This window comes from Melopsittacus undulatus, chromosome 4 (genome assembly GCF_012275295.1).
Source record: "Melopsittacus undulatus isolate bMelUnd1 chromosome 4, bMelUnd1.mat.Z, whole genome shotgun sequence".
NCBI lineage: Eukaryota > Metazoa > Chordata > Aves > Psittaciformes > Psittaculidae > Melopsittacus > Melopsittacus undulatus.
This window is the reverse complement of record NC_047530.1, coordinates 111,027,898-111,051,700: the sequence shown is the minus strand read 5'-3', so window position 1 is coordinate 111,051,700 and position 23,803 is coordinate 111,027,898. Positions and strand designations below refer to the sequence as shown.

Here is a 23,803-nt window from a genome sequence, read left to right as displayed (position 1 = left end):
GGTGAGCAAGTGGCACATACTGTGGTAAATGAAGAGAGCCTTCCTTAAAATGGGATGGACCTTGCCTTGCACCAAGGCTCCCTCAAGGAGAAGAGCATCCCACAGTCTGAGTACCAGCATCTCTCATCTAACACAGACAGAGGTGAGTAACAATGTACTTGGTGCTTCTGGGGAAGCATGTGCAATTCCCTGGAAGAAGGGGATTTGTGCCTGAAAGATCAATTTCTGTCCCTATAAACTTTTCCCTAAAAAGAAAAGGTAACCCATGAAGTGAAACACCCAAAACCTCACCACCAGACACAAGTCAAACACAGACCTTTGCTCTCACCTCTCCAGGAGAGCTACTCAAACACAGTGTAACAACACATCCCCATCCACCTTCTCAACCTCTACTAATTAAAAGCCTGTAATGATTTTCTTTCATTAACATTCTATTTCACTTTGAGCCTTCATTTTTAGTGCCCACAACTTCATGTTTGTTTTTTGTCTTCCACTTTTGTATTCATGCAGTTCTCTTTAACGTTATAAATAACAGCCTTACCCTAAATGTGTCTTTATTTCCAGCAGAAATCCAACACTGAAATCAGCCTATAAGGAAACTGAAGTACTTATTTCTGCATTGCTGGAGTTGGCAACTGTCAAATACAGAGGTTTGAGGGTTTCCATAGAGAAAAGAAACAACATTTCAATGAGAATTCACATTATGCTCCATATTCCTGATTTATTATGCTTATAATTTAAGTGTGAATTAAACAGGCAAACCCCACAAATCAATGGAGAGTTTCATAAGTGAAAAGCAGGGGAGAAAAGGACAATGTGGAGAGAAGGAAACCAAACCTGTCTGTCTTGTCAGATAAAAGCTCTGCTGTAATGGACTGTGGCAAAGCCTGAGCTTTCATTACCAGAAACAGTTGGAGAGACCAACCTTAAATAAGTAGTAACTTTCATTCTGGCAGAAGAATTCAAAGAAATCTCACCATTCTGAAAGAAATCAGTGTTCCTTCTACAAATGTCACTGAGCATTTCCTCAGAAATAAGGGAAAAGCACTGACCAAAGAGCTGAACAGATGTATTTCAGATTGAACAGCACTGATATCCCACGGTAAAACATGCCAATACCTCCTCAGTCAGTTCTGTATTTGAGATTACATCTCCACTGCCATGTGTATCATCTGTTCTGACCTCTAGGAGATATTATAGCTATGGAAAACCACCCAAAGCTCCCATAGGCAGTATGCAGTAAATAAAACAATTATTCAACCCCAGTTGTGCCTCTTGAACATATACATCTAGATACAGGTCTGGAAAACTGGCAGAGGATGCAAGGAGTGACAGATTTACATGGGTCCATAATTAGGGACAGGATACACTTCCAAAGCCTACATTAAAAATACTTCCAGCTTAGAACATTTCTTTGCTAATGTTATTGATGCAGCCCAAAGAAACGCATTTTGGACCCAGCACTCCTCAAAGGCAGAGGAGTCCCCAGTATAGCCAGTAAAAACAAACCCAAAGTCATGTCTTAGATTGTCTGGAGGAACTTTCTTCTACCATATACATAAATATAAGACCAATAGGACATGAACTTACCCACTTGGCAGCAAACTCATTTTTGGAAGCTTTATTTCATGTAAGCCTGTTTCACACCCCGATATCTCGATCTTCCCCACAGTGGTGAGCAGAGCCATGCGTCTCTCCTTGCACTGAGATGCTCCCTTTGTGGATTTCACCTGTTCATGAAAAGAAACCCATCTTTAATTTCATGCATCTTCACCAAGGCACATTCATCTCAACGTATTCTGATTAGTTTTCAAAAGCAACATTAAAAAGCACAAGAAATTAGTGTAGTTCCCTCAACTGTGGCTCAGGCTTTCACAATTCCAACTTGGAATGATTAAATATGAGGAAAAGCTTTATTCAGTGAGGCACTGGCACAGGGTTGCCCATAGAAGCTGTGGCTGCCCCATCCCTGGCAGTGCTCAAGGCCAGGTTGGACACAGGGGCTTGGAGCAGCTGCTCCAGTGGAAGGGGTCCCTGCCCGTGGCAGGGGTTGGAGCTGGAGGAGCTTTAAGGTCCCTTCCAACACAAACCAGGCTGTTATTGTTCTATTATTTCCATGAGCCAACCCAAGAAGTCCACATCTAAAGCCCATGTTAACTAGAACAGTGACCCTCATGAAAATCTCAAATAGCAGCAGTTTCATGGCTGGTTTATCAGCTAACATCTGATGGTTTTGACACTGATTTCAAAAGGGTTATTATGACAAAGTATATTCACTGGTTTAGAGCAGCAGTGTTATACAAATAAGAACTAGAACACAGAGTATGTCTGCTGGAAAAATATATGAAAAAAATCAATCATTCCTTCATAAAAACCCCTTTTTTATCCCCATTGTTACTAGTCTGGTTTTATGATTACTGATAGGATGTAGTTGGAAACAGATGCCAAGCATGTCTCAATATTGTGCAAGACAAACAGTAACATGCTTGTCAAATTCATCCTGGCAAAAAACCAGTGTGACTCTATGGAAGCTGAGTTGTATTTACAGCTTAGTGTGCACAATCATTAGGAGAGAAACAGGACAGAACACCACAGACATGTCCATTGTAGTCACCAAACCATAGGTTCAGGCCACACTGCATTAGTACTGTACAGCCAGCACAAGACTTTGCTCCAATGAGCTAAATTCAATGAAAACAGGGTGAAAAAGTGAATAGAACAAAGAAACACATGAACTTAAGGCAGTACAAACTAACTCCATCCAATATCCCAGTTAGACAGCCCAACAAGGTTTCTTGGGGTTTAAAGCCCTACTAACTTGCAGTTAGCCTCACACCTGAAAAGTTCCCTTGTTCCTGCAATGTTCAGAACCAGACAACTCACCAACTTCCCCTTTATCTACCCAATTTCACAGTCCACTTTAAAGCCTCACCCTGTGACACCTGCATCAAGAGGAAGGATGCTCAAAGCCTGATGAAGCATTGCATGAAATGCAAAAGAGATTAAGAAGCTAGGAAACTGATTGAAGAGCACAAGAACAGGCAAGGAGACAGGCAAAATCTCTGCATGACAACCTACAGCCAACCACTGCTTGCAGATGTACAACAATTTCACCTATTTTTCTTCAAAATCAGATAATTTCTTTTTAAATCCTGTTATTAGTGCTATGCAGTGAAGTCACATCTGAGGTCAATGGGATCAGTGTGAAGAGAGAAGATGGTTTTGCCTACCAAGTTAAAAGTAAATTCAATCCTCTGAATTTTGGGAAGCATTAAAGCAATTCCTCAGTTAGACACTCAACAACCAGTGTTAATCTGAAGCTTTCAAGGCCAGGTTGGATGGGACTTGGAGCAGCTGCTCCAGTGGAAAGTGTCCCTGCCCATGGCAGGGGTTGGAACTGGATGAGCTTTAAGGTCTCTTCCAACACAAACCAACCTGGGATTCTACAGCAGGATCTGCACAGTGTGCTGGGATTGAAGAACTGCAGGTTCCCAGGGGTTTATTTAGCTTGACTGTAATTCAAAATCAGCTTTTTGCTAAATAATCAAAGTGTTTGCTGGTGTTTTAAAACTCTTTTCAACCAACTTTGTTCCTTCTCCCCCTCAAGGAGAGGAGATGGGTGAACTTCTCTTTGGCGCAGCACCTCACTGCACAAGCCTTAGTAAAAACAACACAGAAGTTTACATATGTGGAAAACCAGCATACATTCTTCATTCTTATTTGTGTGACAGCCCTAAACTAGATGCACTGAACCTCATACCATGTGCTCCATGAATGTAACAGCTTAGTGCTAAGAGGACAGCTTTTTCATTATAACAAAACACAGAATGAGGAGAGGAACAGAAAACTATAAATAAGCCTATAAGTTCCCACCAAGTTGAACTAAGCTTTATAGATGAAGCCTTGAGTGAGGGCAACTAGTGTTTTCAGTCTTGTTTAACATATGCATTGGGTAGCAATATTTAAGGTTTATTTTTATATGAGAATGGAACTGCATGACATATATTCACATATATATGCAATTGGGTTGGGAGCCTCAAAGATGAAGGTCACCATACCAAAGTACAACACACACTATCCCTTGCCCAGATACCAACATCTCTTATCACTATTCACCTGCAGCTATTGAGATGAGCCATTGAAGATCAAGGTGACAATACACCCTGCAGGCAATGCTGGTTTAAAATAAATGGAATTTCATTCAAGATTCAAGTTACAAGAGTTTTCATATGCGAACACCTTTTAAGGCTTAGACATCATTTACTGCAGACCAGTGGACACTGAAAACAAGCCCACATCCAATACAGCCACAATTTGCTCCCTACAAGAATGTCCTTCTTAAACTTGTCAGAGCTAAGAATGAAATGCAGCTTAAAGCAAAGAATGTAATAAGGGCAATAAACTGCCTTCTGCCTTTTTACCTCCAGCTTGAGGGATTTCCATCAGGCACTGCATGAATCAGACTATTTTGTGTTGGAAGAGACCTTCAAAGTTCATCTGCATCATCAAGGCATCCTGCAAAGAGCAGAGACATCTTCAGCTAGATGATGCTGCCCAGAACCACATGCAGCCTGGCCTTGAGTATCTCCAGGGATGGTGCATCTGCCACCTCGCTGGGCAACCTTTGCAGTGTTTTACCACCTTCATTGTGAAGAATTTCTTCCTCCCCATCACTTTCTTCCTCCACTGAAATGCCCATAAATCTGTGTCAAAATCTCTCATAATTTCAAAACACAGGAAGAAAAGAAATGGGTTTTGGAAGCTTCTGCTATCTGGAACATGATACAGAAACAGAAGTGAAGGTGCCCCATCTGGAAGTCTCTATCTCACTGCACTGCTAAGCACTATAGAAGCTGGAAGACTATTGCTAGCCAACAGAATTAAGACCTTTTCATTATTAATAACAGATAAGTATCAAAAGGTTTTCAAAGCAGAAGATGTATCAGTAAGAATATTAACATGACTGAGGAGTTTATGTCCTGTACAGAAGAGCCTCGTTTTCCAGGCATGCTCCCATGACTTTCCATACCATGTACCTTGGTAGCACCATGCTCCTCTGAAGGGCGAAGGTCCCCTAGATTACACATCAACAGCACTGAACAGCACCAGGAAACACAGATGCTGCTTAAACTGCTTTCCAAGGGTTCAAACACTAAGATTGTGAAACAGCAGCAAGTTTTAGCTCCTAAACGAGGTGCTATGAACCCAAAAGCCAGCATTAGCTTGATGACTTGCATCAAAGGATCTTCACATCTTATGCTTTTTACTGTAATTCAATGTAACAGCCCTGCCGCAGCCAAGGTTTTCAGCACTAAAACACACCTCCCATTTGATTCAATCCAGATCTTGTTCAGATTTGCATGAATGGTCTTTGACACTACAGTAAATAATTCAACATTTTCCATGATCTACACAGAATCCCAGCCTGGTTTGTGTTGGAAGAGACCTCAAAGCTCATCCAGCTCCAACCCCTTCCACTGGAGCAGCTGCTCCAAGCCCCTGTGTCCAACCTGGCCTTGAGCACTGCCAGGGATGGGGCAGCCACAGCTTCTCCAGCACCTCAAACCCCCCAAAAATCCCATTGCAGTTTGGTCTGAGATCCTAGAATCCAATTCAGATCCTTAATGGGAATGGATAAATACAAAACACTGCAAGTAAACCTCAAGGATTGACAAGGTTCAAAAATAATCCATAGCAAAGTGTTTCTGTGCTTGATGCTCTCCCAAGACATCTGTATTTTCCAGGACAAATCAAGAGGAAACCTCCTGGCATTCCCTGCACTTCAGCATCAAGTCCCTGTTAGTGAATAGAAGAGGACAAAGAATGAAAAATGTCTTCATGAATACAGCTTCAAATTTTCCCTGTGTTCCTTAAGGATTTCACATGTGGGCATTGTTACAACCCCAGGAAACACAGACTTCCACTGGGAAAATGTGACAGTGCTGCCTATGGATGTGGTTGCTCCCATTCAGATATACCAGAAATTGTCTTAACACAAGTTCTGCCTGAAGGCTGTGGTCAAAGAGACTGAAGATGTCACCTTGTCACGTTTCCCCCTCAGTATTACTGAGCACATGAATCCTGCCCATCAGGAAGGAGCCAGAGCCCTATCTCTGATGGATCTCCCTCTACAGGTTTTCCCATTTCCTTCACTCTGCTTTAGCAACAATACAAACCCACCCTGCCATATCAAAACCTTAATGATAATCCCCTCTGCCACCACCTCATCTGATTTAACAGGGCATTTCCATTAGGCTTTAGCATGTGGCTGAACTTCAAATGAAATCCTTATTATTTCTACATGAATATTTCTGAGAATCAAGGCAAAAGGAACAAATTCAAGCACTAAACCTGAACTAACGTGTCCTCACATATACTGCAATTTCCCTTTTCAACCCTACAGTCCAAGTGCATTCACTGGTGAGATGACACATTCGCCTACAAGAAGTGGGTGTCTTGATCCTCTTAGATTAACAGAAAGGGCTAATTGCTCAGCTACCTGATAGTGGGAATACAACTATGAAGAAATTGCATTAAACTTCTCACCCCCTATTTCACTTCACACTTCTCAAAGCCAGAAATGGTCAGATTTCTACCATTACTACACTAGCCACTGATGCACATTCGAGAATGCTCTGCTTAAGTTTTCTGCACTATGGTATTTGCTGTTATTTAAAACTAAAGAACCCAGATGCCATATTAGGGTTCTCATGCAATCTAGCTCATATCTTGGGCTGGGAAATTACTACATATTGGCTTCAAAAACTAACTGCCTGAGAGGATCCCAAACAGCACTATACCCATTAGCAGCATATATTCTTAGCTGTAAAAGCTGGATTTCTGGATGTATTTATCCCATAAGGTCACCACAGTTTGAGGGCTGTTTCATCTGGGGAGTGGTCAGGCCAGAAACCCCCCTCAAAGGACATGGAGCTGCTGGAACCAGTCCATAGGTCAGGAGAATGATCAGGGGCTGGAGCATCTCCCATATGGAGACAGGCTGAGAAAGTTGGGGCTGTTCAGCCTGGAGAAGAGAAAGATGAGTGGAGACCTCATAGCAGCCTTCCAGTATCTGAAGGGGGCCTACAGGGATGCTGGGGAGGGACTATTCATTAGGGACTGTAGTGACAGGACAAGGGGAAATGGGTTCAAACTGAAACAGGGGAAGTTCAGGCTAGATCTAAGGAAGAAGCTGTTCCCTGTGAGGGTGCTGAGGCGCTGGCACAGGGTGCCCAGAGAAGCTGTGGCTGCCCCATCCCTGGCAGTGCTCAAGGCCAGGTTGGACACAGGGGCTTGGAGCAGCTGCTCCAGTGGAAGGGGTCCCTGCCCGTGGCAGGGGTTGGAGCTGGAGGAGCTTTGAGGTCCCTTCCAACCCAAACCAGTCTGAGATTCTATTAAGGGTGTGACAATGCAGCAAGTTCTTATTTTTCCATAAATATATCCCAAAAACTCATCGCTCCCATGTTCTGACATATCTGTATTAGGAAACTAGCACATGAGCTGCAATTCTCAAGCACTTGTCCTGTTTCTACAATGCCATATTAGTGACTTTCCAAAAAGCAATACCAGGGTTTTGTTGAGTTTGAGAGGATGATCAATAAATGCCAGGGAAGCTGCTTCTTCATCCTAATTACAGGAAATACCAGTCCTAAGTCTTTAAGTGTCCTTCTTTTGAGTATCACAGTGCTCTCAAACCTGCTTGCTATTGATTCAAGTTCTGAATTAAAATTCAATGAAAGCCTGAAATATTGGATTTAAATTTAAGGGGAACACTTCACAGGCACCTGAACTGGGTTGGCAATTTGCTACTTCATTTCAGTCATCTCACTGCAGTCACTCTTCCTGATCCAGTAAGTTCACATCCTTCTCATAACAAAGTCCTTATCAAATCACATCAGTGGTATTTGTCAAGGCAAAACCAATCAGGGACCATCATAAGAAATGAGAAGTTGGATGTGTCTGTCTCTAACAGCTCAAAAGCAGTAGAACAGGGATGACTTTACTAACACTGTCTACTCTGAAGTGTAAAGGTCAACGTATCACTGATGTACAATGAGTTACAAGGTGGACCACAGCCCCCCATTTGGCACAGCCCCCAGTGAGCTTACACATGCCACTGGTCCATGCATCAACGGGTTTCATTGAATTATAGTTCTCTCAACATCTCCTTAATAGCTTAAAACTTCCTGTATTTGTTTTACTGGTTTCTGCATGTTTATTTAAAAGGAAACAATCCATTGTACGTTAAGAATATGGGAAGAGATATTAATAGTAAAGCTAATGCATTTGTGCACTTATAGTGCAGTGCAGAGGGTCATTTTCCAACCTTATATCTTAGATGAGAAAAGCATATCTTACACTCAAGTGTTCTAGAATAGAAACTAAGGACTGGGAAAAAACACAGGATCCATATAATCAATATGTGATCAAAACAGAAATCAAAAAGCCTCCTCCTGTTAATATCACAGAATCAGACTGGTTTGGATGGGAAGGGATCTTAAAACACATCCAGTTCCAAGCCCTGCCACAGACAGGGACACCTTCCACTAGAGGAGGTTGCTCCAAGCCCCATCCAACCTGGTTTTGAGCACTACCAGGGATGGGGCATACCAATATCTTGATTAATCATCTATGTTTTTACCTTCCCAATGAAGAACAGCTCCTAGTCCTTCAAGAGAAGAGAATTTATGTACCACAATTTCAGGGATGAAAGAAGAGCTGGAGACAAGTTTCCTGCCCAGTTTATACATTGGAATAAAAATTACACAGAATAAGCAGCATTTAATTGTTAGTCTTTTTGTTTAATATGAACCAGTTGATGTTTTCAAAGCTAAAATAAAAGCTTTTCTAGAAGCTGTTTCTCTTAAAAGAGTCCAAAGATTTCCAGCTAAACAGTGAACTCTAAGCTCTAAGAATGCCCTGATCCTAACAGGTCCCTAAACAGATGACCACTTACCTAGACATAAGTTACTTCTTCCCCTTACACATCCCACAGTAACTGTCTATAGTGCATGTATTTCTTCCTATGGCATCCAAAGCAAATTTTAGCTTGCCAGAATAAAGCACTCTATTATCAGGTCCATGTATTTTTGTTCTTGTGCAAGAGTAATAAACACCTCCCCATCTTAAGAACAGGATTGTAACCCAGATAAGGCTTTTGAACAAGTGATGCACTGAAATATACTGTAGTATTCCAGTACCTCCAGTGCTTCGCTAAGTAAATCTCATTCTGGTTAAGCCCACGCCTTCAGAGTAAGCCATGGGGCTTGGTGTATCTGCCATGGGAAGCATATTGTCATTCCTGCCATATTGATGACAAAGGATTAAGCCTCCTGTCCCTCATTTTTTAAGCTGAAAACCATGTCAGGTTATTCACTGTGCAACACTACAAAGCAGTGTTATACTTCAATCATTTATTCAGTGCATTAACATGCAATCACATGGAATACAACACTAACTTGTAATACACTAATTTGTTGCCAAAGAAATACACTGCAGAATCAAAGGTGAAAAATGCTTTTATGAATTAGAGGGTGCCTCAAATTAGTATTGTTACTGGTTGGAGTTTTAACAAGTCTTATGCAAAGAAAACTAAGTCATTGTGTAGCTGTCTGGATTTTCCAGTTGCATTCCTCACCTCAAAAACTAAACTCAAGATATTAGTCAATACATTAAGATCCGTTCCTTATCCATTGAAGTGCTTGCTGTAAATGTATATATACACACCTTGTCAGGAAAGGAGGTTTTACTCAGAGGCACTGAGAAATACAAAATTTCACTGCCAAAATCCCCACCTGATGTACATACATCCAGGATAGAGCAAGACTGAAGTCGCTACTGTTACAGGGCTCAGCTGTGTATGTAAATATATAGCAACTACTATAGAAAAGAGATGAAATTTTAATCAAATGAGACTTGTATCAGGTCCAGAACTGAAAATGGGCTAAAACTGAAAAATCTAGCACAAGAATCACTAATGCCAGCAAACACTTCAGAGATTCTTATCACCTAAAGCCACAGAATCCTTGATCTGCTCCTCCTTGTGTTCTCCGCAGAGCTGAAGTCAAGACCAGCTAAATAAAAGATAATGCAACTAGGCATAACACAATAAAAGATATTACCTTCCCAATGCATTATTGCTGCCAATTATAAGAATCACTTCAACTTAATTTCAAAGGCACAATCACCCTCAACTGTAACAGTCTCTTTTTTAAATTTCAAGCAGTATTACATTAAGGCAATAACTCACCTCCCAGCTATAATATCAGTCTCCCTTATTGCAAGAATACATTTCATAAATACTCCTCATCGACAAGTCAAGCTAATTCGGGTTAATTTTATTGTATTTTGGTGCTAGCTCACATTTGTGTGCAATTACCTTTATCATTTTATTGCCATGCCACAAAGTACTCAGAACAATTATTTGAGATAGGAGGGGTATAAATTCTCAACCACACTTGCTGGCATTCTTGATAAAATAGCAGCTTTATCTCCAAAAGTGGCAGGGACATTGGATAAATCATGCATCAGCCGAGTGTAGCTGACCCCCAAGTGCATTGCACAATATCAGGAGTGCTTCAAAAGAAACTTTCCTGTATAATCCATCATTCCTTATAATACCAAACCGGCTACACCTGAAGAGCAGGAGCTAGAGAATAATAACCAAATAAATCTAAGCAATATGAACAAACCCATTAATAGTGCTCCTTAAGCTGAAGGAGACGCTGGAAATCTGAATTGTGTTCAAGGGAAGAAATTCATTGACATTTTTAGGGAGTAAAACAGCTCCCAGCAAATGAAGCCACAAAGTGTGTATTAAGAATTCACTAAATTCAAATGCACCTGAAGGAAAACAAATACAGACAAAAGGAGGTGTCAAAAGACTCCTACAAAACCACAATGTTATAGCCTTGGCACACGCATCTGAACTTTCCTATCGTTCCCAATCTGTCTGATTCAGGACAGCGTGGACAAGTGTTGCTGTGTATTAACAGCGAGTGAAGCATCACAGTTAGTACAAGAATCTATTTACCAAGTTTCAATTTAATAACTACAAGAAACCCAGAGAGGAACAGAATTACATTTCAAATTACATTTCTTATGATATAGAAGAATTGCCACCTTGTCAGAACACCGTAAACCCCAAAACCTCTGAAACACAGAATCATCCCTGATGTGTGTGAGCACACAGAGCAGCCACGTTTCAGCCTCTTCCACACAAACCCAACATACATCCTTGGTCACAACAAAAGCAGGGACTGAGTGGGAGACACAGAGTGATGATGGGAATAAAAATCAGTTACAGAATTAACCAGGTTGGAAAAGACCTTTAAAGTCATCACATCCAGCCTTTATTTACCCCAGCACTGCCAAGGCCACCACCAACCCATGCCATTAAAGGCCTCATCCACATGGGTTTGTGAACACTTCCAGGGATAGTGATCCCATCACTTCACTGGGAAGCCTGTTCCAAGTCTGGCTGCTTTCAAAACCCATTTTCTAGCAACCTGCTTATAAACTGTTCAGCACATTACATCGGTGATAATTGATTCCTGCAAAAGCCATATGCCAGGCATATATTGTGTCACACCAGTGTGAGGTTGTGCTCAAAGTGAAGCTGTAAACTAATCATACACTATAAATATCACTAAAGAACCATGGGCTACATTACATACATATTTAATATGCAACCAGAATGAGGGGAAGCAGGACCAGAGGGGCCCAGAATGTGTTTGCAGATGGGGCTGTGAGAGTTCATGTGTTTTCCCTTAAACCTTCTGCTTTCTCACATATTGAAAGGGGAAATCTCCCCTAACAGCCAATGCTGCACCTTTCAACTAGAAATGAGTGGGAGAAATTAAAAGGTTAGATAATAAATCATTAGCTTCATGTCATTTGCCAGGTAGATCACACCTAGCTTTGAGTGAGGGGGAACTAGTAGTGACTCTTCCTACCATGCCTGGCTGTGCAGAAGATAACCAGCTATTTCTTTGCCCTTATTCCAGGTACCTGCTAAAAGCTGTTTGCAACTGGAAGAGACATAAATGTAACTCAACAGATGACTGTTTTAAAGAACTAATTTTCCTAAATTTCTTCCTCAATTCCATTTTAAAAAGAAAAATTTTATTTTCTGAGAGAAAAAAAATCTTCTAAAGAGGGATAGAAGACACAGAATATCCAAACCAGTCCTTTTCTAAGCCATATTACATTACATAAAGCAGATTAAAACTACAGGAGATGCCATTATTAAGACATTCGTAACAGTGAAACAAGCTGCCAGCAGGAATAGTTAGATATGCAAGTTTGATTGTACTAGAAATATTTTCCTAGAGGAGCATCACTAATGTTAGAAAAATAGATATTCCAGAGAAAAAAATTTATTCAGCCTTTCAAAGCTCATTTTAATTACCTGAAGAATAAGGTTATTGATTCAAAATGTGTTGATGCTTTCCCTTCAGCAAGGTAAATTGTTCTGAATGCTGTGATAATGAGCCTGTTGTCTTATTTTACTATAAGCTTACTGACCACACTTCCCTCATTGAAGCATCAAGCCTTAGAATTAAGCCAGTTTTCCAGTGAGGTATTTATTAGGAAACAGAAGCAGCTAACACACTGAAAATGTACCATTGTCCTGTTAGTTTATGCTGTGTGGCAGACAGATACATGCTGGGGAAAGGTCCACTGATGCCTGTTACCAACCATGACAGAGCTACAGAGATTTACAATGCAGCATCAATCTTGTCAGCTGGATTCTTAATACTGACTGCTGGACACCAGGGAAAAAACAAACTATGTTACGTGAACTCTTTTGTAATGCTGGACTTCCAGTGTACACCTGAATGCAAGGGGATGATGGTACTGGAAACTCACTTTTGGAACACGTCTTGATGCCATGGTAGATGAAAGGTCTCCACCTGTAAGGGAAAAGAATCTCCATTAGATGGTGATTTAATTTGAAGTCTACAGGAAGAATTGTATGTTGGGAGTGTGATTTCCTATCAGCTTCTTCAATGAGCTCTAAGTTTCAGGATATAATAGCAAAAGGGGGTTTAATTTCTTTCCATAAGCAACCAGACATTTAATGTTCATAGGTCATCTGCTGCTCCTTAGGAGTCAACAAATCAACACAGGCAGATTTCAATAACCAGCACTACACAACTCTGATATTTTGAATGAGAATACCTTAGAAGATAAAGTATTTGTTTAAGGAATATTTGTACAGGCAGTGATGCACTTCTGAGTCACTTAGTAAACAGCCTTCTGTGATTTAGGAAATAGCACATTTTAAGCCAAGAAAGCAAGATACGTAAGTTACATTCTGGGTTTAAAAGGACCGATTGCAACACACTAAGAAAGCACCTATAAATGTTAGTATCAATTATACCTAAATATTAACAGCATCTATACTAGAACTACGTAACAGTATCACTATTCATATATCATTAACATAATAGAACCGGTTCTTCTCTACTCTCCCCTTGGAAATACAGGATTATTGCTGCTTCCTGGGCATATACTTACTTTCCCCCTCTATTTTTTTCAGTGCTATTTATCCAAGACCAGCAGATCTTTGAGAAGATGTGCTCTACGCATTCCATCTTTTAAACCCAGGGAGATTATCAGCCAAAGCTCAGCTTCAGAGCCCTGACTCACAGCCAAACTCAATGGGAACTCTTCCACTTAAGTGAGGGAACTCCCTACTCCACAGGAGAGGATCACTGTATCCGCTTAAGACATGATAAATCTCTTAAAAGAAGCAGTATGAGCATCTGAGGCTTTCCAATGCCTCTCAAGCACATCAAATCCGTAAGTCCAAGGCAATGACACTACTTACAGCCACTTCCAAATTACATACAACAAAACAGTAATATTTAATCTTCTCTTTAAACTCTTAACATGATTAAGATGTAAAGTTAAGACCCTGAATAATAAGTATTTAAATATACTAGCAATCCCACACTTGGCAAGGTGGGCACTGTAAAGATCACTCATTCCTTTATTAAATGCAAGCCAGGCAGATAAGCAACCTGGTAATGCTACTGAAAATACCTCTGATGGAGCTAAAAATAAAAGAGCAATTTATTATCAGTTCAGAGTTCTGACTTTCAAGGTGTGCAGTAACAACACTGAGCTCTTCCAGGTTTTCCTGAAGGGTAACTGCCTTGAAAGACATATTTACCCAGAAGCTCATTCCAGACCTGGGCCAAAGACTACCTACAGCACAGGAAAACTTTACACCCATCTGTAAGTGGTTTAAGATCCTCAACGAATGGGATATTTGATGCTCTAAACCAGATACAATCTAACTTTGAGCATAAGCACATACAACTCATGGGGGATGCAGTACCCGGTGGAGAAACTAAGCTTCAAGGAGAACAGGAAACAGGTTCCAACTCTAAAGACAGAGTATTCTTACAAAAGGACTAGGCAGCACCCCACAAGCACGACCATTGCTTGCTCCCTGTGTTAAGTCCCAAGAAACAAGGCAACACATTGGGGGAAAGTCCCTAAGACCTTGGTTAGGTTGGTGGCTGAGATGAGCAAACTAGAGACAAACTAATTACTGTTCATGACTTATTTAGGCCCCAGGTTGAGCTCAGCCATGTGCTAGTCCCAAGCAACTCTCCTCTGATGACAGTAACTGGGGCAAAGCCAGTAATGCCCAAAGGTGGTGAGGAGAGCACCAGCAGCTAGGTAAGTGAAAATGATACTAAAGGCAAGGTAAGTCCAAAACAACACTCCAGAGATGCATCTCAACCTTGCAAATACTGTCTTGTTGGAAGAGGTCAACATATACACTACTAACTTCACATTGAGCTGAAGGGCTCCCCATGGTTGATTTTTAAGGGAAGAGCACAACACCTCTTCTGAATGGCACAGGAATTGCTGTTGATCAACTTCAATCCCGATACTACTACACGTTCTAGAAACAGACACTGGGATCACCAGACCCATCTTCCAATCTTAAAAGACTTCTTGTCAGCAACACCTTCACCAAAATGGAAAATTCCATCCTGTATTTGCAGAGAGTAGGATAAACTGAAGGGTTCAATGAACAACCAAAAGTGAGGCGAAAAAGAGCAATATGTCCCCATCCTCACTAGCTCAGAGCTGCCCATCTCCTGTTGGGTGCCTGCCTCCACTCCCCTTGGCCTTTCAATCATGGTCATAGAATCCCACACTGGTTTGTGATGGGAGGGACCTAAAAGCTCATCCAGTTCCAACCTCCTGCCATGGGCAGGGATGCCTTCCATTACAGCAGGTTGCTCCAAGCCCCTGTGTCCAACCTTGAACACTGCCAGGGATGGGGCAGCCCTATGTGCCCAAGTTGCCCAGAACTTCTGTTCCCACACAAGAGCAGTGCTGAGGTTGAATCCATACTGACAAGCAGCCAGGCAGCAGGATGCTCCTGAGAGACATGGAATACACACAAATGCCTTCAGGTACTGAAGAGGAGCTCCTGCACAGCAGAAGATGCAATGGTGCAGGAAGCTATCATATCACATACCCACCCTGTGAGCATTCCAAGTCTGAGTGTGTCAATAAGCCAAAAACATAAAGAAAAGTCAGAGGTTACATCAAAAATCAGATCTTTCAAGGCCATGGAAAAATGTCAGCTCTATTTTGTTGATCATCTAGACCAGAAACCCTTGGGGTTTAAGATACTTCCCTGTTTATTTTCACAGGACTGCAGCCTAAGAAGTACATGTGATGGAAGAACTTGGATTCATAAGAAGTCTTTTTCTCAGTTCATCAACTTTTAAGCACTAAAGGAAGATTCTCCTTGAAAGACAAGTCCTCGGGAGCCACAGAACACAATACCCTGGTTTCAGGACTGAAATCCAAAAGCAGCTATTACATCAAGTCAGTATATGACTAAAATTCCATATGAAAACATTTAAAGTACATTAGATTTTTGGTCAAGATGAAAGGCTGAAAAAAAAACTCCAGCAATCTATTCTAATTGGGTTCCCATGGTAACTGTACAATTGGGTTTTTCAGTCTAACATCCCAAAGGCCCAATGCACACTTGTAAAATATACTTCAAACAGCCTGAATTGTTTTTACATTACAGCACTCCCAGGAAGATCAATTACTATACATCCCCACCCTAACTATTAGTGGCAGGAGATGTTAACACTATTGGCCATATTAACATAAGTCATGTAAAAAAACCCACATATCACCATCATTATATAAAACTAATTACACACTTCAGATTCATCAAACATGTTCCGAGTAATAAACCGATACCAGTCTTGTCACAAGATCATGTTTACTGAATGTTAGAAATCAACCCCAAATATATGCCCGACCATTTTGCCTCTCATATTGATTTTCAGGATAAACAGAATCAATCATTAATAATTACATTATAAGATGACCCATAGGGTTAATCATATTCTTAGAAACTCGCACTATGGAATCAAATATAGCTGCAGAAACAGACAACGGAAAAGCATAGAAACCCAGGCCACAAGCATTGCCAATAACAGGAAACAATGTGCATTCACTACCATGAAACTCAGAACTGGGGAAAGCAAATTAAGAATGTTCTATTAAAGAATACCACTAAAACAAGCATTTAAGAAAATTTTATCTCAGATTAAGCACTTTGCCTTGTTGTGCCTCAAATTCACTTTCTGAGAGCATAACACTGCCTCTAGACCCAGCTTGTCCTTCGGATCATAGAACCCTACCCCAGCCTGGTTTGTGTTGGAAGGGACCTTAAAGCTCATCCAGTTCCAACCCCTGCCATGGGCAGGGATACCTTCTACTAGAATAGGTTGCTCCAAGCCCCATGAACACTGCCAGGGGCTTGGAACTGGATGATCTTCCAGGGCCTTCCCAACCCAGTCTTTGATTCCATGATTTCCCTTTTCCCCCTACATTATATCCAACAACACTAAACTCAAATGGAGAAAGATGAAGCGACACTGAAGTTGTGCGACTTCTTTCTCCAGGATGCTGCTGACAGTCTGAAGATACACTATCAGCAGAGCCAGCTCACCGCTGCCAAAACAGCTTTCTATAGCAGACACTGTACATTCCATCTTATATCTTATATATGCAAGACAAAACTTCATCTTTTAACAGGGTCTTAAGCATACTTCAGGTGTTTATCAAGAAGTTTAACTAATTAAAAGACCTTCTGCATACTGGAATGTACAAACAACCAATGATAATATTACTGTTTGCATTGTACTGACTGATCTAAAGCAATCAGATAATTTAAATAGTACTGAATGATGATTATGCAGCAACATTTACAAGACAACACTAATACTTGCTATCTGCTAACACAGAGTTACCTGCAGGGAGTTACATTTGCACTTGGAGCATGTAGATGGCATGATTCAGAAAACAAAGCAAGTCTGACTTCGCCGGGCTGTGCTGCTCATATCTACTTTACTAAAATACCCATTTCATTAATTTTATCATAATGCACTAAAAAGTGGCATCTGAATAATTCAAGCCTGAAAGCACACATCACATAAGAGCAAAAGCCCATTTCTTTAATACGTCTCATCCTCAATGCACTAACACCACATAGCTACTGAGTACTATAACAACAAGGAAAAGCCTTGAGTGATTTTTACTACATCCCCCAAAAGAGTGGGATTCAAACTTCCTCAGCCAGAAGTGGGATTTTTGAATGTACAAAAAAGCAAAGTTTCTGAGCCCAAACCCAGGTACACACTGAGTAGCTAACAGCACAATCTGAACTGATACTTCTCTGGATGCCATCAGCTTAGAATCAGAAGTACCCTTTATTCCCCTTCGCCAAACTGCTTGAGACTGCAGACCCTCGGTCAGTAGTGCTGTTTTACTGCTACTTCGCTTGAAAAGCAGAGGGGAAGTCAGGACCTTTGTATCTATGAACTCCTCTTCCTCACGGAGATTAAAGGTGACTTGTTCAGACTCATTTTGAATCACTTTCAACACCTCTATTGCACTGGGAGAATTTCAGCTGCATGTCCAAGTTTTACAAGTAACTTGAAAAGATCCCTGAAATGATTTATACTATTTAATTTGTCACAATACAAATGAATGGATAGCAGCAAGTCCTGAAAGACACCAGGAAAGGGTGTCTTTATTTTACTGATCTAGTGACTAAGAAAACAACTTGAAAAAGATCAGCAAAAAGCATCAAAACAGTGACATAATTCCAAAGAAACTACACAATTACTCAATTTCCACAAAGCCACACACGCTTTATTGGCATTCAAATATATTTGGCTATTTTAAGCAGTATCCTTGACTGCACAAGCAGGTTATCAGCTTTCAGACTGTATTTTGTACTGGAAAACACTTCAGTGCAGGTTCGTTCTGGGTTTACTGCCCTGTTGCTCCTCCAGCTGCATTTAACTCAATGCTGGTCCAAACACACCTGTGATGGGTGATGGGGTCTGCCTTGCAGGAGGCAATGTAACACAGGATTTCTCTTGCATCAGGCAGGTTTTGCTCATTACCTTCAGCTAAATTAGCCAGCTGAAAGCTGATGTGTACAGCACCAACCTTCACAGCTAATAGCAGAGGTAAGACACTCAAGACATCTATAGTAAGAACACCAAACCAAGCCTTTTGCTTCTTAACAGTGGCATTAATGAAGCAGATAAAGTTCACAAACCCACCAAAAACCCACACTGAAACCTGTCACTACCTAACAGATTTGAAGCCTTCTGAAATTAAAACTTTGCCCTACATTTTCCCATTAGTTAGATTGTCTTCCCAAGTCCACATCTCTTATGAACACTGGGTAAACTAGGGAATTGCACAATCCGTCAATAAAGTAAGCTTATTTTGAACTACTGTCCATATGACTCAATTTGTCAGTAAAAACTGCCACCAGCGCTGTGCTTGCAGAAAAATGTCCATAAATGCATTATTGCGACTGGCAGATCGATGTCCATAATAAAAACAAATAGAGTTAACAAGTGCTTGCTTTTACGAGTTATGCCAGGGGTGGGATGTGTGTTCAGCTCCAGCCAACAACTTCTGGGAATGGGCACTGCAGGCCGGGGTAGGCACTTGCTGCCTCCATCAGCACTGCAAGCAGGAAATTATTGTAATGCAGGAAATCTTTAAAAGCATTAGAATGAACACTAACACCTCCAGGATGTGTTCAGAAGTCTCCCACATTCAGAATTTAATGTATTGTTCTGCAAGCTAGTTAAAATCTCTCCATTTATAAGAAGCAATGAGGCTTATTTTGCTTCACTCCCTGCAGAAACAGAGTTTAACTTGGGTGAGCTGCAGCCCAAGGCCGATGTTAAACACCCCAAACAATCAGGACCTACAATTTGTCCCCAAAGTTCTTGCAGCACCAGAATAAACCTCACTGCTGAAGCCACCTTCCAGTCATCACAAGTGAGGATGTCACCCATTGTATCAGAGGTGGAGGATGCTGCTCACAGGGAAGTGACACTGGTGAGAGCACAAGCAGGTACAGCAGCCAGCACACTGAAGCTGAAGTCGTATCAACTGTCCTTGCTCCTCCAGCACCATAATGGCACAGGGAAAGAACACTACAAAAAACCATCCATGTCTTTGACATGCTCTCCTTTGGATTTTTGGCATTACTGCTTCTTGTAACAGCTTCCTCTGTCACTGAAATCAGTTCAAACAGCATTTCTCTGGTGCAGCCTATCCATCTTACCCACACTTCCCCTAACAAACTTCATACTTCTGCTGCCCAAGTGCTTAAATAAGCCATTCGAGGAAACCCTGATAACCTTTCCAAAGGGCAGGAGCTTCTCCTGCAGGCTACTATCCCTTCAGTGATGCCATTAACTGATTCTTTACATACGTTAAGCATTAAGCAGTGGTGACAAGTTAATTACAGAGTTATCAAGAGATAAAGTAGTCACGGTAACACAAGTTGCAATATAACTACAACAGTTTCCTATAGAGCTTCTGTTCAGTTCCTGGTGTAATTGGTGTAATTAAGTTGTCATGGATCAGAATGCAGATAGGAATTGCTAAAGCCACCTCACAAGCTCACAGGGGCTACAGCTTTTCTTCTCTGAAGCTTGATGCTTTTGGTAGAATTGTCCACATTTGGAATATTTTTGCTTAAAAACAAAACAGACACTTCATACCTGGAAGAATCCATATCATGCATTGACAAAACAGTCACAATAAAACAAATACCCCATCCCTGGCAGTGCTCAAGGCCAGGTTGGACACAGGGGCTTGGAGCAACCTGCTGTAATGGAAGGCATCCCTGCCCATGGCAGGGGTTGGAACTAAGTTTTAAGGTCCCTTTCACTACAAACCATTTTAAGTTACTATATAAGCAACTTGGCAAACTTCACATCACAAATGGATGTTTAGAAATATCCTGCATTACAGGGGTGTGCAGCTCACCCAACCTTCTGCAGCTTCCACACTACAGAGCTGGCACACATTGCAATGCAAGTCTCTCATGGCTCCTAATATATACCTATCATGGTATCAAATACCCTATCATGGTACCAAATACCCTACCATAGCTCCCCTTAAGGTGCATTTCCACCCAAGTGGGAAGACCAAAGGCCAGAGAGGCAGTTCAGGGAGGGAGAGCTCCTACACTGCCAGTCCTGCTCCCCCATACACTGGGGAGACAGACAGGGCTCAGAGGCCAAAACCTCCATCAGGTTCACAGGGGAACCCTGTCATAAAGAGACCCCTCCAGAGAACATCCCTCTGCTTTGCAGCAGGAGCACAAGCCTGGATGCAAGAACTGCACTGTGACAGTCACTTTAAACCAAGTGTTACACCCCAGATTATGAAATAGAGGCTTTCTATGTGAAACACTAAAGACCATACCTTACCGGGTAATAAGGGCTCTGTATAATGAAAATAATACAACTCAGTAACAAGTTTATTTGGCAGCCAGGAGCAAAAATATACATACCACCATTTACTTTGCTTTAAAAACCATGCGCAATTACAACACCAAACTTATTTCAAACAGGTTGGACCTAAGGCAGAAGCTGTTCCCTGTGAGGGTGCTGAGGCGCTGGCACAGGGTGCCCAGAGAAGCTGTGGCTGCCCCATCCCTGGCAGTGCTCAAGGCCAGGTTGGACACAGGGGCTTGGAGCAGCTGCTCCAGTGGAAGGGGTCCCTGCCCGTGGCAGGGGTTGGAGCTGGAGGAGCTTTGAGGTCCCTTCCAACCCAAACCAGGCTGGGATTCCATGAATCAGCTGCAGACCTTGCCTTCTACAATAGCAAAAGCCTATTTTTACATCAGTATCAATTTAATCCGCATTATCTTAGCGCAGTTTCACACTGATGTGACTCAACCACAGCCTGCTGCCAGCGGGGAGGGCATTACCACCCATTCACCCCTGCATTGCTCCATCCACAGCCACTCGGGGACTGCCACAGCAGCCATAGAACCGCTTCCCATGGCAGGGGAAGGGTTTAGCTGCGCTCGCTGGGGCCGGAGCCGCACTTAGCACAGCTCAGTCCCAGCTTGGGTTAAGCTTTACATCCATCACTCCCCTGCAGGCGTGCTTACCGACAGACACGCTGCCGGTGCCAGCAAGGCCCTTTGGGTGAAGCAAGGCTATTTCCTCTCCCCCAGGGCCCACAGGAGCCAGGGAATACCGATCCCAAAAGCATCACCCGCCTGCAGCCCCAAGGAAACCCCAACACAGAGTCAAGCACTAAGGGACTACGACCCTTTAGCCCTGCAGGCCCCAGCCCGCAGCCATCTTCCCGTCCCCCCCCCCACGCAAACCCTCCATGAGGCCGCGGCCGCATGGGCAGGACCGGGCCGGGGACCGGGGCCGGACCCAACCGGGCCGGACCCAACCGGGGCCGGACCCAACCGGGGCCGGACCCCAACCGGGGCCGGACCCCAACCGGGGGCGGACCCCAACCGGGGGCGGACCCCAACCGGGGGCGGACCCCAACCGGGGCCGGACCCCAACCGGGGCCGGACCCCAACCCGGGCCGGACCCCAACCCGGGCCGGACCCCAACCCGGGCCGGACCCCAACCCGGGCCGGACCCCAACCCGGGCCGGACCCCAACCCGGGCCGGACCCCAACCCGGGCCGGACCCAACCCGGGCCGGACCCAACCGGGGCAGCCCCGCGGCTCCCTCAGCGCCTGCCCGAAGAGAACAGAAGGAGGGAGAGCGGCGGGGCCCGCACCGAGCCCGGGACCGCGGAACGGGCTCACTCCGCTGGGCCGCGGCGGAGGAGGCGCTCACCGCCGGGGCGGAGCTGCCCGGGCCTCCCGGTGCTCGGAGGGAGAGAAGCGGCCGAGCGGGCCCGGCCTCGGCGTGCGCCGGCTCTCCAGGCCCACAGGCCTGGGTGTTGCGTAGAGGCTCCTACCTGGCTCCAGCGGGGCTGCTCCGGGCTGGGCTCCAGGGGCATCCCCGCCCCCTTGCCCCTGTTATATGTCCGGGGCAGGAGGTGTGGGTTGCGGGTGATAGGGTACACCTGCGCGGAAGGGCTCGGGGTAGGGGCAGGGTTGCTTTTATGGGTCAGGCAGGGGGCAGAAACATGGGGTTTTGTTAAAGTCCACCAAAACCCGGTGTTTTGGGGGTAGTCACATAAGAGTTAGAGTTCCCATTGCAGTCCTGCACCTTGGTTCCTCTGTCGGCACTGAGATGAGTGTGGATGCTGACCAAAATCCACCTCTGCTAGGAGAAATATGCAGGTCTTATAACTGAAATGTGACTGTTTTACAGTTATCTAGGATTTATTCTGCTTGTGCTTTGGGGTAGGGTGGTGAAGGACACCAGGCAAAGGCTGGCAGCATCGAGGAATGAGCCTTTTTCACTCTATGTATAAGTTAGGAGTAGGGGTGAGCACAGTGACTTGCAGCAGTTTGTGGAGGGGGAAGCGCTTGCCAAATACAGTTCCCAAAGGAGCAGACCTGGAGGAGGGAAGTGGGAGTGAAATGTCAGAGGAAAGTGGGCTGTGGGGTGAGGTTTGTTTGAGGTCGGTAAAAGAAAGCCAGGACAAAAAGTGCTGGTAAGGTTTGCAACAAAGAAATCACTGATTTCCAAGCCAGAGCATCTTTGTGTGAATGTTCATCTGCATTACATCAGCAGAAGGTTTATTCATGTTGTTGTATTACAGCTCCTGTACAATTCAAACTATTCATGGTTCTGTGACTCGGAAGCTATCACAAAACGGAGGAATCCACTTAAGAAAGATCAGAACAATCATCATAGAATAGTTAAGGTTGGAAAGGACCTTAAGATCATCCAGTTCCAACCCCCCTGCCATGGGCAGGGACACCTCACACTAAACCATGGCACCCAAGGCTTCATCCAACCTGGCCTTGAACACTGCCAGGGATGGAGCATTCACAACCTCCCTGGGCAACCCATTCCAGTGCCTCAGCACCCTCACAGGAAAGAATTTCTTCCTTATATCCAATCTAAACCTCTGCTGTTTAAGTTTCAACCCGTTACCCCTTGTCCTGTCACTACAGTCCCAAATGAAGAGCCCCTCACCAGCATCCCTATGGCCCCCTTCAGACACTGGAAGCTGCTATGAGATCTTCACTCAGCCTTCTCCACGCTGAACAGCTTCAACTTATAAAAAGCCATTACAGAATTCTGGAATCCTTCTTTTCCTAGGAAATGAGCGCTGTAAATACAACAGCATCAACTTAGTGCTCGTGTGCTCAATCTGATCTATGAAAACATAAAATACGGCCCAAAACACAGAAGTTTTGCCAAATACTCTTGCAGTAGTCGCACTTGGTGCAGGTTTACAAACAGCAATCGCTCACACTGGTGTGCAGTAGATCTGAGACACTCCTGCTGGTTTTAGAGGTAGTATTGTTAACATGACA

The 23,803-nt window shown here is 43.3% G+C and overlaps 1 protein-coding gene across 1 annotated transcript in view; it reads right to left on the bottom strand.

Moving 5' to 3' along the window:
- The window catches only part of MGMT (O-6-methylguanine-DNA methyltransferase), a 141,503-nt gene extending 119,081 nt beyond the window's left edge, over positions 1–22,422 (bottom strand). The window contains exons 1-3 of the mRNA XM_034062146.1: positions 22,327–22,422; positions 12,871–12,914; positions 1,591–1,730 (exon numbers count right to left, since the gene is read on the bottom strand). Coding sequence (XP_033918037.1) covers positions 1,591–1,730; positions 12,871–12,894 — 164 coding nt within the window. The 5' untranslated portion in view covers positions 12,895–12,914; positions 22,327–22,422. The remainder of the gene's footprint in view (positions 1–1,590; positions 1,731–12,870; positions 12,915–22,326) is intronic.
- Positions 22,423–23,803: the final 1,381 nt, after the last annotated feature.